The sequence below is a fragment of the Prunus avium genome, chromosome 1, assembly GCF_965620075.1.
Source record: "Prunus avium chromosome 1, drPruAviu1.hap1.1, whole genome shotgun sequence".
NCBI lineage: Eukaryota > Viridiplantae > Streptophyta > Magnoliopsida > Rosales > Rosaceae > Prunus > Prunus avium.
In genome coordinates this window covers 48,448,421-48,464,429 of record NC_142284.1, presented here as the reverse complement: position 1 = coordinate 48,464,429, position 16,009 = coordinate 48,448,421, and the positions used below count along the sequence as shown (strand labels likewise).

The 16,009-nt window shown below is 36.0% G+C and overlaps 1 protein-coding gene across 1 annotated transcript; it reads left to right on the top strand.

Annotated features, from left to right (window-relative positions):
- The first annotated feature begins 821 nt into the window (after positions 1–821).
- On the top strand, positions 822–15,032 carry LOC110762561 (CHD3-type chromatin-remodeling factor PICKLE). The gene is made up of 31 exons (XM_021965211.2): positions 822–979; positions 2,655–2,804; positions 3,080–3,217; positions 3,317–3,471; positions 3,710–3,871; positions 4,215–4,459; positions 4,558–4,653; positions 4,741–4,877; positions 4,956–5,168; positions 5,247–5,354; positions 5,681–5,731; positions 5,821–5,920; positions 6,097–6,239; positions 6,319–6,422; positions 6,689–6,827; positions 6,941–7,110; positions 7,239–7,305; positions 7,384–7,506; positions 8,675–8,784; positions 8,878–8,959; positions 9,430–9,627; positions 10,187–10,337; positions 10,435–10,540; positions 10,756–10,830; positions 11,320–11,381; positions 11,480–11,556; positions 12,254–12,384; positions 13,049–13,421; positions 13,979–14,108; positions 14,210–14,283; positions 14,441–15,032. The coding sequence occupies exons 2-31, from the start codon at positions 2,658–2,660 to the stop codon at positions 14,891–14,893; spliced, it is 4,320 nt and encodes a 1,439-aa protein (XP_021820903.1). The 5' UTR covers positions 822–979; positions 2,655–2,657; the 3' UTR covers positions 14,894–15,032.
- Positions 15,033–16,009: the final 977 nt, after the last annotated feature.

The following is a 16,009-nucleotide window of genomic DNA, read 5'->3' as shown; positions in this document are numbered from 1 at the left end:
CAAAGGAAGCAACAAGCTTTTGTAATTGATGACAACAAATTTATGTCTTTAATGCGTTATGTCAATGATAACTGTGAGTTACGTTTTAAATTAAACATGACATATTATAATTTTAACTATTTTTGCACGTGAGGTAAGTAACAACACGTGTTTTGGAAAGTGTAACGTATTGTGCGATCGTTGTTCTGGATAATATTTTTTTAACTAGCCGTTACTGCTATACTGATGATTGTTCATAAAAGAAGACAAAAGTAAATGATGTTGTATTATAAATAAGCGGCGTTGAATTATAAATAGCCGATCATTATAGTATGAAATTATTTTTATATTCAATGATCGACATTTCACAAATTATGTACTAACTACAACAAGAATTCATATTTTAACGAGATGCATTCTTTCTAAATTAAGAACTTCAACTGTAAGGGTCGTAAGATAAGATAAAAACCTAAGCTACATCTTTCAAGAAAAAAGCCATAGGTATATTTACAAAATCCTTTCCACAAAATTATGCAATTATTACAAGATGCACCCAGAGTTCTTGAAGATGCATGTACCAAGACCACAACGGCATAATCATCCGTACCCTTGCACTTTTACCAAATTATACTTTAACCCCCAAAACCAAGGTAAATGTCCAACACCTACCTTGTAAAAAGACCATGGTATTCTAATTATATAACATAGAAAGACCTTAAGGTCCCTAATCAACCTTAATATTCCCATGCAAACCACGATTAAAGCTTTATAAAGCCCTCAGGCAAACAGTGTTTTCACGCTAAAAATGTTATAGTGCCGGGGGTAAGAATATCAGAGCCCACTTTCTCTCTCCCTCTCCACACCGCCTTTCTTCTTTCTTTTTTCATTTTATTTTAATATTTGTTAATTTATCTAACCCGCTCCAAACTCGGGCGTTTGGGTTCAGGGGGCTTCAGGCACACTTTCGAAATACTTGGTCCCCCAGATCCGTTGAGCTCCGGTAACTCCTTCTCTTTCCTTAACATTGTGGCTTGGCTTACATATTTTTATCAAACTCATATCACTTCACTAAGTCCTAACCAAAAAATGGTGGGTCAATTCTGAATTTTGTGCCAAGAAACCCTTCAAATGGTGTTTGTGAATTTCAGTCATGTAGGGTTGTTTTGCTGTTTTGACAAACGGGTGTTGTGTTTTTTTCACTGTATTTTTATCTAACATACTTAACTCCACTAAGCCCTCCTAGCCAAGAAATGGAGGGGAATTCAAAATTTCTGTCTAGGAAACCCTTCAAATGGTTTGTGAATTTCGGTCCTGTAGGGTCGTTTTGCCGTTTTGACAAACGGGTATTGTGTTTTTTTCACTGTATTCTTATCTAACACACGTAACTCCACAAAGCCCTCCTAGCCAAGAAATGGAGGGGAATTCAAAATTTTCTGTCTGGGAAACCCTTCAAATGGTTTGTGAATTTCGGTCCTGTATGTAGGGTTGTTTTGCTGTTTTGAGAAACGGGTAATGTGTTTTTTTCACTGTATTTTTATCTAACACATATCACTCCACTAAGTCCTCCTAGCCAAGAAATGGTGGGGGACTTCAAATTCTGTCTAGGAAACCCTGGTTTGTGAATTTCAATGTTGTAGTGTTGTTTTTCTGTTTTGACAAGCGGGGTTGTACTTTTTCAGTATATATTTTTCTAACTCACGTCAGTCCACTAAGTCCCAACCTATAAATGGTGGGAATTCTAAATTTTATGTCCAACAAACCCTTGAATGGTTTGTGAATTTCACTCTCGCAGGGTTGTTTTGCTGTTTTTGACAAACAGGTGTTTTGTTTTTTCATTATATATCGCTTTCTCGATGGGAATTCTCATGTGGGTCATTTTGATACTGGCCTTTGAGTACCACTTTTTATGTTGTGCTGTTGTTTGGTGTGTTCAATGTGGGGTTGGTCACTTGAAGTTTAAGCTGTTAAGTTTATTTATTGCATGGGTTTCTTTATTCGAGGGTAAGCAATTTGAGAACTGAGATGTTGCGAATTGTGTGATTATACATAATGCAACATGGTTATTTATGTTGGTTCTTATAAGAAAAATGACACAGTTGTTATAAATGAGGAATTTTTATGAGTTTGTTCCCAGCACATATGGATCGCTTGAACGTTCTTGATTAGTTGATTATGATGTTCTATGTATGCGGACGTGCTTGTGCATGCACCTGTAAGTTTGTAGTTGTTTGTATAACTGTACCTGTATGTACATCTGTACAATGTAGCTATGTATGCACATATGCATTTACACTTTATTTCTTTCACCATTTATGGCATTGCATTGAATAATCAAATTACTTTTTCCAAGGGAACCTCTCTTTTATTGTAGATAGGTGGGTTGAAGTAATTTCTTTATTGTAGGATTACTGGGATTTTTCTTCCCTTACCGTTTAGGACTTGTATTTAATCAATTTTCTGGTTAATCATTGATCTGTTTAGTTCATGACAATTGATATTTTGCCATTTTGGTTAAAGATAATAGCACCTTGCTAAATATAGTTGATCATTTGGCGGTACTTATATAAATTTTATCCGATGCTTTATACTGTCACATAAATTGAGTTTAGGGTTTAGGGTTTACGATAATATTACCCGCTTCTGATTCAATAGATCTCCCCACTTCCTGCTTGCAGAATATGAGTAGCTTGGTTGAGAGGCTTCGGGTTAGGTCAGACCGAAGGCCGGTTTACAACATTGATGAATCAGATGATGAGGCCGATTTTGTAACTAGAAAACCTGGGACAGCTGAGGAAAAGTTTGAAAAGATTGTTAGGAGCGATGCGGTTTGTTTTCTACTTATTTTATTATTTATTCTCTTGTGTTTGTTAACCTTTAGTATGATGGAGGTTATATTTCGTTTCGGTATTTGAAAGAAAATATTACTTTCTAATATGTTTTATATTTTCTATTCAAAATTTCAAGTAATTATTGTTATTTTGTCCTTTTGTGGGTGATTGTTATCACTCTTTCAAAACTGCTGTATTTTCATGTTTCCTTTCTATGGAGAAAATTTATGACAAGGACTTTGTTTATATTTTTCTATTTTGGGGGTCAATAGAAAGAGAATTCATGTCAAGCCTGTGGCGAAACTGGGAATCTTTTGTGCTGTGAAACATGCAGTTATGCTTACCATTCTAAGTGTTTACTTCCGCCACCGAGATCTCCTCTCCCTGGCAACTGGAGATGCCCTGAATGTGTATGGTTTCTTTTCTAAATTCGGTTTTGTTTCAATTAAACTGGTTACAGATCATATGCTTTTGGTGATAGCTGAAAATTAAATTTTCTTTGTTTGCAGGTAAGCCCATTAAATGATATTGATAAGATCTTGGACTGTGAAATGCGCCCTACTGTAGCTGGTGATAGTGATGCCTCAAAGCTGGGCTCGAAGCAAATTTTTGTAAAACAATATCTAGTGAAGTGGAAGGGACTCTCTTATTTGCATTGCACATGGTAATGTCTTGGTTAATGGTTTCAGCTTTTATTGTTTATTTAATTTGGCCGACGTTTGTTTGAACTCTTGTCAAGAATAACGGATTACAATAAAGTTCTTTGACTCTGGAAACCTGCCCTAATACTTTATTTGGGAAATTGTATTTCCTCTTTTGGTAGCTTGTTTTACTTCAATTTTCTCTGATCTTTTGTCAATTTGAGAGTTTCTGTTTACTCTATTACATGTATTTTCCTTCAGGGTTCCAGAGAAGGAGTTCGTGAAAGCTTTCAAAGCTCATCCACGTCTGAAGACTAAAGTGAACAATTTCCATCGTCAAATGGAATCAAGTAATAACTCTGAGGATGATTTTGTCGCCATTCGACCTGAATGGACAACTGTTGATCGAATTCTGGCCTGCAGGTTTTACCCATTTCAAACATCTTTTGTCATTATTGAGTTCCAAATAATTTGTATTTTGATTGTGTTTGCTTGAGGTATCATTTGTAATCTTCAGTTTATCTGAAATTTGAATTAATTTGAGAAGGGTTTAAGAGAAGACCTCAAGCATGCTATGTGAAGTATAAGATTACTGATTAAAAAGAAAACAGAAAGTTTCAGATAATGTTTCTTGTTGAGTTTCTGATGAGTCTCTGGTCATCCTTCTCCTCCCCTGTAATAACATATATCGTTCTGCTTTGGTGCAAGTTGAATGTTGTCCTGGAATTTAAGTTGTTGATTTAATGCTACTTGTTGGATGCTGCAGGGGAGATGACGAGAAAGAATATCTAGTGAAGTGGAAAGAACTATCATATGATGAATGCTACTGGGAATCAGAGTCAGACATATCTGCATTTCGGCCGGAAATAGAGAGATTCAACAGAATTCAGTCTAGGAAAAGTAAAATGTTGTCTAGTAAGCAGAAGAGCAATCTTAAAGATTCTATGGAATCAAAAAAGAGGCAGAAAGAGTTTCAACAGTATGAACATAGTCCTGAATTTCTTTCCGGAGGTACATTATTTTCTCTTCTATGTTCTTTCTGCAGTTTGGTATGCTTGTCTTTTCCTATGGTAGTTAATTTGATCTTCTGCTTTTTGGTGCAACTAAAGGCTCACTCCATCCATATCAGCTTGAAGGGTTGAACTTCTTACGTTTCTCCTGGTCCAAACAAACTCATGTGATACTTGCAGATGAAATGGGACTCGGTAAGTCTTTGTTTATCCTAGGAGTTTATTTCCTTTTTGTCATGATAGCTGGACTTTACCACCGGTTTGGGTTTTATTTGATTGTAGGAAAAACTATACAGAGTATTGCTTTTTTAGCATCTCTTTTTGAAGAGAAAGTCGGTCCACATCTAGTGGTGGCTCCACTTTCAACATTGAGAAATTGGGAACGCGAATTTGCAACGTGGGCACCTCAAATGAATGTTGTATGTACCAATTAAATATCTGTCTTGTTTATAATCACTATCCAAGTGTGGTTCTGAATCGAAGTTCACTTGGTTCAGGTTATGTATGTTGGCTCTGCCCAAGCCCGCGCTGTCATACGGGAATATGAATTTTACTTTCCCAAAAATCACAAGAAGATTAAGAGAAAGAAATCTGGTCAAATTGTTAGTGAAAGTAAGCAAGAAAGGATCAAATTTGATGTCCTCCTGACATCATATGAAATGATCAACTTAGACTCAACATCACTAAAACCGATAAAGTGGGAGTGTATGGTAACATTCTGTGGCTCCATGTGCACATTGTTACTCGTCAATATTTGATTTCTGCCTAATGCTGACCTCTATATGCAGATTGTTGATGAAGGTCATCGTCTCAAAAATAAGGATTCAAAGTTATTTTCATCATTACAACAGTATTGCACTAGTCATCGCGTGCTTCTGACTGGAACTCCTCTTCAGGTTTGTTATGAGATTGTCTTGTGTTATAGATATGTTTTTGCTTAGTTTTCCATTTTTAAATACTTTCTAAAATGTATCCTCCTTTTTTTAAAAAACAATTTGACCCATTTCAGTCAATGTTTTACAGTTCCTGTCCAGTGTAAAGCTTATATAATTTCTTTCTTGGTTTTGTATCCTCTTCTTCATTAGGGGTCTCTGTGTATCACAAATAATAGTCAGATTGTTTTTTTTTTGTTTGTTCTCATTGTGCTGGCCTAAATAAATTTGTTGCATACATCGAAGTTATCTATTTCAAACTTGTGATCTCACGTATGATAAAATTTCAGAACAATCTGGACGAGCTCTTTATGCTTATGCACTTTCTTGATGCTGGGAAGGTAAGTATAACATCAATTTTAAGGAATTGAATCTAGCTAGATGGGAAAAAAATCGCTTTATTGTTTAATTGGATGAGTTTTACTTGCAGTTCGGAAGTCTAGAGGAATTCCAGGAAGAGTTTAAGGATATCAATCAAGAGGAGCAGATTTCACGGCTTCACAGAATGTTGGCTCCTCATCTTCTTAGAAGTATAAATCCTAAACTCTTCTTCTTCTTCTTCTTTTTTTATTTTTATTTTTGAAAAAGAGAATGTTTCTGAGAGTTATAAATTTAAACTCTTTCCAGGAATAGAATTGTACTTTAATTAATTTTGAGATTGTTAATAGCATTTGGTTAAATGTGTGCAAATTGGTAATGGCTGCAGGAGTGAAAAAAGATGTCATGAAGGAACTACCTCCTAAAAAGGAACTTATATTACGTGTTGATTTAAGTAGCAAACAGAAAGAGTACTACAAAGCAATTCTGACACGTAACTATCAGATATTAACTCGTCGAGGTGGTGCACAGGTAAGATTGCTTTGCCCTGTGAAGTTGAAGTATTTTTCATTTTGTTCTACCCTGACAAAATATTGTGGTTGCATACCAGATATCTCTTATCAATGTGGTCATGGAATTGCGCAAGCTTTGTTGTCATCCTTATATGTTAGAGGGAGTTGAACCAGACATAGAAGATTCAAATGAATCTTACAAGTAATCTTATTTCTTTGTTAAATGTCAATATCATCATTTATGCTGTCTATCAGAGGCACCGGTTTCCTCCATAGAGTTGGTGATTTGTTTTGATGCTTTAAGTAAAGTTGCGAAAAATTATTTCAGTCTTCTGCTTGTGTTGAAAATAGTCTTCATTTTCTTGATCTAGAGAACATTATTCTTTTAAATAAGCTATAGGCATCTTGAGGTGTTGTTCATTGAGTTCCTGAGATACCTGCTTCCACTTTTCTTTTACTGTTTGACAGACAGCTATTGGAATCTTCTGGGAAATTGCAATTGTTGGACAAAATGATGGTGAAACTTAAGGAGCAAGGGCATAGAGTTCTCATATATTCACAATTTCAGCACATGCTGGATTTGCTAGAAGACTATTGTACTTTCAAAGTATAGATGTGTAGATGTTTCAATGTTTCTCAACATTCTTTTATATTGGCATATAATTTGGAGATGAAATAGTTTATTTATATTTTAAAATTGTCATTTTATTTTGTGGTCAGAAATGGCAGTATGAACGGATAGATGGAAAAGTTGGTGGAGCTGAGAGACAAATAAGAATAGATCGATTTAATGCCAAAAATTCTTCCAGGTTTTGTTTTCTGCTTTCTACTAGAGCTGGGGGCTTAGGAATAAACCTTGCAACTGCCGACACAGTGATCATATATGACAGGTGAAGTATTTTGGGTTTACTGCTTATATGTCTTCTTAGTTTACCTTCATGTAATCATTAAAAAAAGGTAGTATCATGGAACTGTGAGTATTATGGAACCGTGTTCAAGAATATACTTTGGTCTGCAGTGATTGGAATCCTCATGCTGATCTACAAGCTATGGCTAGAGCTCATCGACTTGGGCAAACTAACAAGGTTGAAATTAATTCTTTAATGATATCTAATTGTTATTGGTTATGGTTCTTAAAGTGCATAGTGGTTTTGGCGTTGCAGGTAATGATTTATAGGCTAGTAACTCGAGGAAGTATTGAAGAACGGATGATGGAAATGACTAAGAAGAAAATGGTATTAGAGCATTTGGTTGTTGGAAGGTTAAAGGCTCAAAACATCAACCAGGTATGCAAATATCTTAGGATGCTTTATTTCAGCAACCTTTATTGAAGCTGTACTTTCAAAGTGACTCTCAATGGTAGAATCCAGGCTATTCAGGAAGAATGGCAGCAATTCCCTTGTTTAGGTGATTGCTACTCTAGTGGCAGAATACCGAAGTTTAGGTCATGATTAATTTATATATTTTTCTGTATGGAAAGGAAAGAAAGTGTTTAGTTTTTGGGCAATTCCGAAGCTTTTGGAAGGTAAACCTGTTGGGTTTTCAATTGAAAAAGAACTAAATTCCAATGTGAAGTTATAGGCCAATAATTTTGAAATGTATGCCCAAATGAAAATTTTTAAACTGAAAAAGCTCAAGTATATTTGAAGGCAAACAACTTTGATACTGAAAAAGTAAAAGTTTAGATCTATGGTCATTACTCAACAGAAAACTCTTTTGTCTTGGGTTTTAGTGGGAAAGAGGTTGAATTAAAAGTTGCTAACGGATTGAGTGGGTTCTTTAACTATGGATGACTGCATTTTTAGGCATGCTTTTGCAATTTTGAATGCTGGTTAATCAATATGGAAGACATGCTTTGTGGTTTAGAATGTAGGAAGTTAAGATACATTGCATGTGCAATGGTTCTTAGATTCATCACGTGGAAGGTTAGACCCATTACCAAAGAGGGCCAATATGATGTATTTTCCTCTTTGGACAAAAAAAGGGTTAAATACCTTTTTAGTCCCTGTGTCTTCGATTTGGCCAATTTGGTCCATGTTGTAATATGTTAACTATTTTGGCCCTTTCTGTATAATTTGGGCAATAATGTGCACATGTGGCAAACGCAGAGGCTCACACATTGGAGCATATTAACGTCAAATTAGGCAGAAGGGACCAATATTGTTACGGGCTAAAACACAAGGACCAAAATGTTATTTAACCCAAAAGAAAGGAGGCCAGATTTATTTGAAAGGAAAAAGAGAAGCATATATTTGTTGCATTTGGTCAATTCATTGAACTCTGATATATTTGTCACTTTACCTAAGGTGCTGCAGTATTAAAGTTTTTTCTTAGGAGTTACTTTAATAGAAGTTGAATGTCTGGTCAGATAACAGAACTGCAGTAAGAGGAGTAAAGTATTATGTTCCCCTGAAAATGTAATCAAAGTTTTAAATGATTTTAAATTTATGTTAGGAAGAGTTAGATGACATCATAAGGTATGGATCGAAGGAGTTATTTGTTGACGAAAATGATGAAGCAGGAAAATCCCGTCAAATTCATTACGATGATGCTGCAATAGATAGGTAAATTTCTATAGCCTGCTCTGTTTCACTTGATTGACAGCATTTACATATATGTGCTCAAATTTTTTGTTTCTTCTGTTTCTTTGTTGATAGATTACTTGATCGTGAACAAGCTGGGGATGATGACGCTATGTTGGACGACGAAGATGAAGATGGATTTTTAAAGGCCTTCAAGGTTATATTTTACAATATAAATAGTAAAGGTCCTTCATGTTATATTTGATATGCATTTCATGCTGGTGGTGATTTGCATAAGGCTCAATTGCCATAGCAGCATACTTGATATTGTTGTTTGGTAGTTATAACATAATTTTCATTGATGCCCCTGGGCCTTAGCTCTGTTGGCAACACGTGGGTCTTAGCTCGTAGGATTGGACTTTGTTGGAAATGCAGCAATTGTATAAGCCTGTATGCAGAAATTCTAGGTTTAGTTTGGGATTTTCTTTCCATCTGATTTCGTCATGCAACCCTGCATTTCTGATACTTAATCCCTTAGTTTGAAATTGGGCAACATAAACAAGAACTTGTCCTGTAGACACTAGGCAGTATTGCTCTGTATGATCTACAACTGTCTCATCTAGTTCTTCTCTATTCTGATTTATGGGCGTATCCTTTTAAGTAATTAAACTTGCACATGTGTTATAGGTAGCAAATTTTGAATATATTGACGAAGCAGAGGCCGTAGCAGAGGAGGAACCACAAAGGGCCGCCGTGGACAGTAGACCTACCGTGAACAGTTCTGAAAGAACAAATTACTGGGAAGAGTTATTAAGAGACAAATATGAAGTGCATAAAGTTGAAGAGTTTAATGCTTTGGGCAAAGGAAAGAGAAGCCGTAAGCAGGTATTGCATTATAGTTGCACTAGCATAATTCTCCATGTACCCTATTGTTCTGTGCAACAATTTTCTCTTGCAGAACTTCCCATTTTACCATCAGAGACAAACAACAAAGAAACCCCAGAAACCCCCCACCATGCTATTGCATAGTCATACAAGAGTATGACAAATGTTCTTTCAATTATTCTCTCCCCCTCCCTTCCTCTCTCTCTCTCTCTCTCTCTCTCTCTCTCTCTCTCTCTCTCTCTCACACACACACACACACACACACACGCACAGGTTTAGCCCGGAATGACGCCGGAAACGTCACCGGTGTCCAGATCGGGGGTATGGTTGTGTGTGCTTGCATCTTGAGGCCATGTTCATTGAAAATCTTTACTGGTCTGTGGATGTATTTTTCTATAAAAAATTTAAATCTCTTCAGTGTTATATCAAAATTCTTCATTTGGTTTGTATATGTTAAAGCATGTTATTAGACATCTATTGTAAAAAAAAATGCCACTAGACATCCAAGTCCTTATATATATGGAAGGGGGATCAACTTGAGCTTTTGGAAAATTTTCAGATGGTATCTGTTGAAGATGACGACCTTGCTGGTTTGGAAGATGTAAGTTCTGATGGTGAGGATGATAACTATGAAGCTGACATAATGGAGGGTGAAACATCATCATCTGGAACTCTTTCTGGGAGGAAGCCTAACAAAAAGAGAAGTCGTGGTATGTTTTCCATGTCATGGTACTATATCAATAAGTTGATTACAACTAGTTGATATCTCTTGCTTATCATATTGCCACTTTGAAATGATTTTTGCAGTGGATAGTTCAGAGCCCCCCCCCTTGATGGAAGGAGAAGGAAGATCATTCAAAGTTTTGGGTTTCAATCAAAGTCAGAGAGCCGCATTTGTACAAATTTTGATGAGGTCTTCTTTTAAAAATTGTATATATATATATATATATATTTCTTGTATTGTGTATAACTTTATTCTGACAAGAATGTCTGGAAATTATTACATATTTGGGGTTGCGAATTATGTCTTTCTGAGTATGTTTCTATGTTTCAAATTGTCTTATACATATGTGTCTGAGTGGGTTTTGTTTTTTTTGCATTTCTTACAAGAATCTTTGGAATGTGCAGGTTTGGGGTTGGGGAATATGACTGGAAAGAGTTTACACCACGCATGAAGCAGAAGACATTTGAAGAAATAGAAAAGTAATGAGATGCACATTTCTTTTGTTCTTGTTAATTAGGGCATTTGTAGTAGATTTAAAATGATGAATCACACTAGCTAAATTTAAAAAAAAAATATATGGAATCCTCTCAGCAACACTGACAAGGCTCTTTGAGAATTTTATGCCTTTAAAACTTAGGAAAAATTGTTGTCACTCAGATGCATTGATCAGTCTATGCTTGCTTGAGTAGTTGTGTGTATTGCCACATGCCAAAAAGTCATTATCTGCACCCTGTGCTAGAAGTAATCATCAATAAAATCCATAGATTTAATGTAATCAGAAACTGTAAAATGTTATATTAGGAACATGTTGCCTAGTAAATAATATACTAATATATATGTTTATGCATGTTACCCATGAACACAAAACACATTATATGTGCGTCGATTTATCAGCACATCCCTTTTATAAATTACTTGTTTTTTTTTTCCCACATAATTTTATTTATATTCTTTTTTTATTTGTTCAGTTATGGTAGACTATTCTTGGCTCACATAGCTGAAGAGATGACAGACTCCCCAACCTTTTCAGGTGATAAATCATTATCACTCATGTCATTCTCACCTGCACTTTATGTTCCATGCTCCTTTCTAGTCTTAATATGCTTATGTTCCTGATCTTGGTTGTAGATGGTGTTCCTAAAGAAGGGCTCAGAATAGGAGATGTACTTTGTAGGATTGCTGTTCTGATGCAGATGCAGCAAAGGGTAAGCTTGTAATTACAAGTTCTATTGATGCTTATTGTTATACTATATGTTTTATAGATTTCTTTTATTCTTATTTCCTCTTTGGAAACTAAGTAATTTAAGCAAAAATGGGGATACATCCTAACCAAGTGAGTAATGTGGATTAGATGATGCAATTGTCTGGATCTCCTCAAGTGTAGGGAGGTTTAGATTTCATTATCATATATTTAATTAAAATTGATAAGTTTGACTAAACTATGCAATCTGGCATGTTATGTTGCCTACTATTGTTTAGATTGTTGATAAGGTAATATGGTCTGATTGAGCAATGATGATATGATGGACAGTCTTTGACATGCTAGATGTCTGGCAACATAACGTGACAAAATGTTGGTAAGAAAGCATCACTGGTTAAGTACAAATTTGAATTTTGTAATAAAAAGTATGATCATAGAAAAATTATGAAGAGTTGGGGAAAGCTACAGGACAGGATGCATGCAGATTTGCGATAAGATGGATGAAGTGAATATATGCAATTGAGAACTAGTGATTTCAGCAAATCTATCTAGTTATATAGAAGGTTTTTTTGTGAATACATGACGTTGTGACTTCTCATTTGATGTATAAATATTGCATCCCTGCACAACTCAAGGTAACAACCTCATCCTTTCCTCTGATTTGAAATTTTCCTTCTTTTATTTTTTGGGTGCAATGATAGGTGGATTTGGCATCAAAGAATCCAGGCGCTCCGCTTTTTTCAGAGGACATCCTGTTGCTCTACCCTGGATTGAAGGGTGGAAAATTTTGGAAAGAGGAACATGATTTAACATTGTTGCGTGCCGTACTAAAGTATGAATTTACCGCTTAATATTTGCAATTGTTCTGTGCTTTTATGTAATTTTCTGTTGCATCTGCTGTTAATAATTATTCTTTGCTTGTCTGCCTGATGCGGAACATTACATGTTATATCGTCATAGGTTGATGTTAACAATTTGACTAGGTTTGCACTAACACACATGCATATATACATGGATTGTCTGTGTTAGCAGTACAGTTGTTGATAATCAATTAAAGTGTGCTTGCACTCATTTGGGGAAACACTTCTTAACATGGGCAGAAGGGTTTATATACAACTTGACCAGGAATATGTCACTCCAGAAATATCAAAATAGGGCTGCTGTTCTTTTGGGGTGTCTCCTACCTCTGCATCTACATCTAGAAGTTGAAGGGCAGTGTCATTTATGCTGAAACTGAGTCCAAATTGAATGGTTGTGGATTGGCTTAAGTTGGGCAGTCCTCAGCAAAGATTTCTGCACCATGTTCCTACATATGCTAGTTTAGACCAATTTGCGTTTGTTTGTAGGTTACCTTTAAATTGGCTTAGGACGTTCTTCTGATTATTTTATTGGTCATGGGACACATTATTCCGAGTGTTTTTTTTTAGCGTGATAGTACATGCAGAATGAATCCTTTTATGTTAACTTTTCACTTACTGTTTGCTTATTTGGTTAAGGCATGGATATGGAAGATGGCAAGCTATCGTTGATGACAAAGACCTGAGGCTTCAAGAAGTTATCTGTCAAGAGTTGAATCTTCCCTTTATAAACCTACCTGTCCCCGGACAAGCTAATAGTCAAGCACAAAATGGTGCGAGAACAGCTAATGCAGAAGGACCTGGCAACCATGCTAGTGAAAATGGTACCGGAAGTGATATAGGAGCTAATGTTGCCCAGGGAACCAGTGATGCTGCAAACCAACCACAGTTATATCAAGACTCGTCTGTGCTGTATCAATTTAGAGACATGCAGAGAAGACAGGTAGAATTTATCAAGAAAAGAGTGCTTCTCTTGGAGAAAGGCAACAATGTAGATTTGGCGAAAGAACAGGCAAGTTATGATATCTCATGGTACCTGCATATTGCGCCAGTTTGTTTTCTGTTGGAGCTTATATGAAAATAGCCTAAACCATTCTTACCTTATTAAATGTTAATGCCTAGTGCAATCATTATTACGGTTAAGACTCATAAAATAAGGTCCACAAAGAATATAGTTAAAGCTTATGAAATACAATAGATGACTTCAATCCAGAAGGGTGTGCTCGACAATTTTTTTATCCCTAAGGATGGTCAGTTATATTTCTGTGTACTCCTTTCTTTGGAGAACCCATCAGGTGGCTAGGGTTTGAATACTTTATCATACAGCTGAGATAGGTTGGTAGAAACATTATTCTCTGTCTTGAGTGCCTTATTATCTTATTAACCTCGATCATTTAGAGATTGGGCTTTAGATGTGTATTATTCATTGAGGGAAGTGGACATGATTTTATGTGGAAAATATTGTAGCAATGTGATCTGAGATGCATAGTTAGTTACTCATAATTAGGTGATGATACCTGATTTCGTTTTGTCTCATGAATTTCTGTCGCCCATTAATTATTTTCTCAGGGTGAAAATTCAAATGAGGTTCCGAGTGAAGAGCCTGACAGTGAACCCAAGGTTACAAGAATGTCAAGCCCTCATCCTATGGAGATTGATGGACAAACGGTTGATCAGTTGCCTGGTTTAGTAAAGATCAGTAAGTCTGTTTCTGTTTCATGAAGCTCTGCCAGGCAGAGCTATAACGAGAATCAACTTCTTCTGCCGTCCTTGATTAGTTTGGTGATGATTAAATTGCAGCTTCTGAAGAAATTTCCGCAGCTGTTTGTGACAACGATCCAGATCGATTGAAGTTGCCTCACCTTTATAATGAGGTATATCATTTTTGTTAATTGAGCATGATCTTGGCTTCATTATGGGGTTTGTAGTATTTGTATAAAACAAAAATTTATACTCATATTGTTCTTCATATGGCTGTTAAAATTTGGTAACGGATTCATTTATGTTTTTCACTCGCTATTTTGCTGTTAGATGTGCAAGCTTGTGGAGGAAAATGCCAATGAATTAGTTCAGACCAAATTAGGAACCATTTGTGAAGAAATAAGCAGGATTCTCTCTACTGGGCAACAAAATCCTTCTAATTTGACAGAGCCCATAGTCAATCCTGATAAGCAATCACAAGCCAAGACAAAGAGCAATGTTGTAGTTCCCGGATCATCAGCTGATCAAGATGACAACAAGCATGCTGCTGTGGCGGACGTTGACATGACAGATTTGGCTGCAGAACCCGAACATACAATCTTGGAGTTAGACCCTGACCCAGAAGAGGAAGAGGAGAGCAGAGAACTACATCGTGACGTTCAAGCTCCTGCGGGTTTGGGTTCACCTCAGTCGGGCCCGACAAATCTGGCCGGAAACTCTGGAAATGGTGTGGGAGAGGGAATTGCAGAAAAACCTGAGCAGGTCATAGTATTGGATGATTAAATGGGAGTGATGATACTAGGCTGGTAGGCTTACTTTCTTTGTACCCTTTGTGTTGCAATGAAAATGTGTATACCGCAGAAAGTAATTGAAAAATAGCCGGACCTTCTTAATCATATAATAGAGTAACTTTTCACCCTCATGAGTCTTTTAGTTCTTTTGGCCCGACCCAACTGTCTAACTCCTTGACTACTTCCACTCAGATTGGAATTGGATATTGCTCAGGATCTGAAAAATAAAAACAATAAAAGGATAAATTATGGTTGGCATGAGATAAGACTTCTTGGTGATGTGTACAACCACATATCCATGTGTGAATGGATAAAAACTTAGTTGCAATGGGGATAATACTGTTTTGCTATTCTCGACTAATAATACTATGCTACGGGAAGGTTTTATCTCGTTTATCAAGGCGTTATTGATTGGAAATGGCAAAATAGTGATATCCTGTTTCATGGAAGTCTTTCTCATGAGAAGCTTTTGATCTCCGACCAAGTTGCAGGAAATTTAGAAATTCAGCATTTCGATCACATCAATTGCGGCCCTATCCGTTTCCTTCAACATCAAAACTGTAGTTCCAACAATTTGACACATAAAAATGTCAATGCCTACGTCTATATCTACATGCATAGGCATTGTTTTCTAGCATGGCCCCTGGAAAACCTACTGCTCTGAGTCTGAAATAATAACCCTAATTTTTATCTACTTTTTTTGTTTTGTTTTTATTTTTTTTCTCTTGGGTGGTGTAGGCCAAAACAACATGATAGTTGCTTTCCGTCTTCAAAATTTCAACTCTCTCGTCGTTATCTAAACAGGAGCCTAAAATCCTAAACTCTCTTGTATTCTTAAACATTAAGACTTAATTAACCATAAGATTCTTTAGTTTGATTGCTGACATTATCATAATATAAATACTAATAAGTACCAAAAGCACAGCACGGTCACCAGTGATGTAGCAACTACCACTATTATTTATCACCAACACCACAAGATAATTAACATATGATGTTCGCCAAATTTTATTTCTTGATGAACCCATCTAAAAATTAACTTATGGCACAATTAAATACTAATTATTGTGAAAAATGCGCTAAATTTTGTTCGTTTTGCCAAACAGAA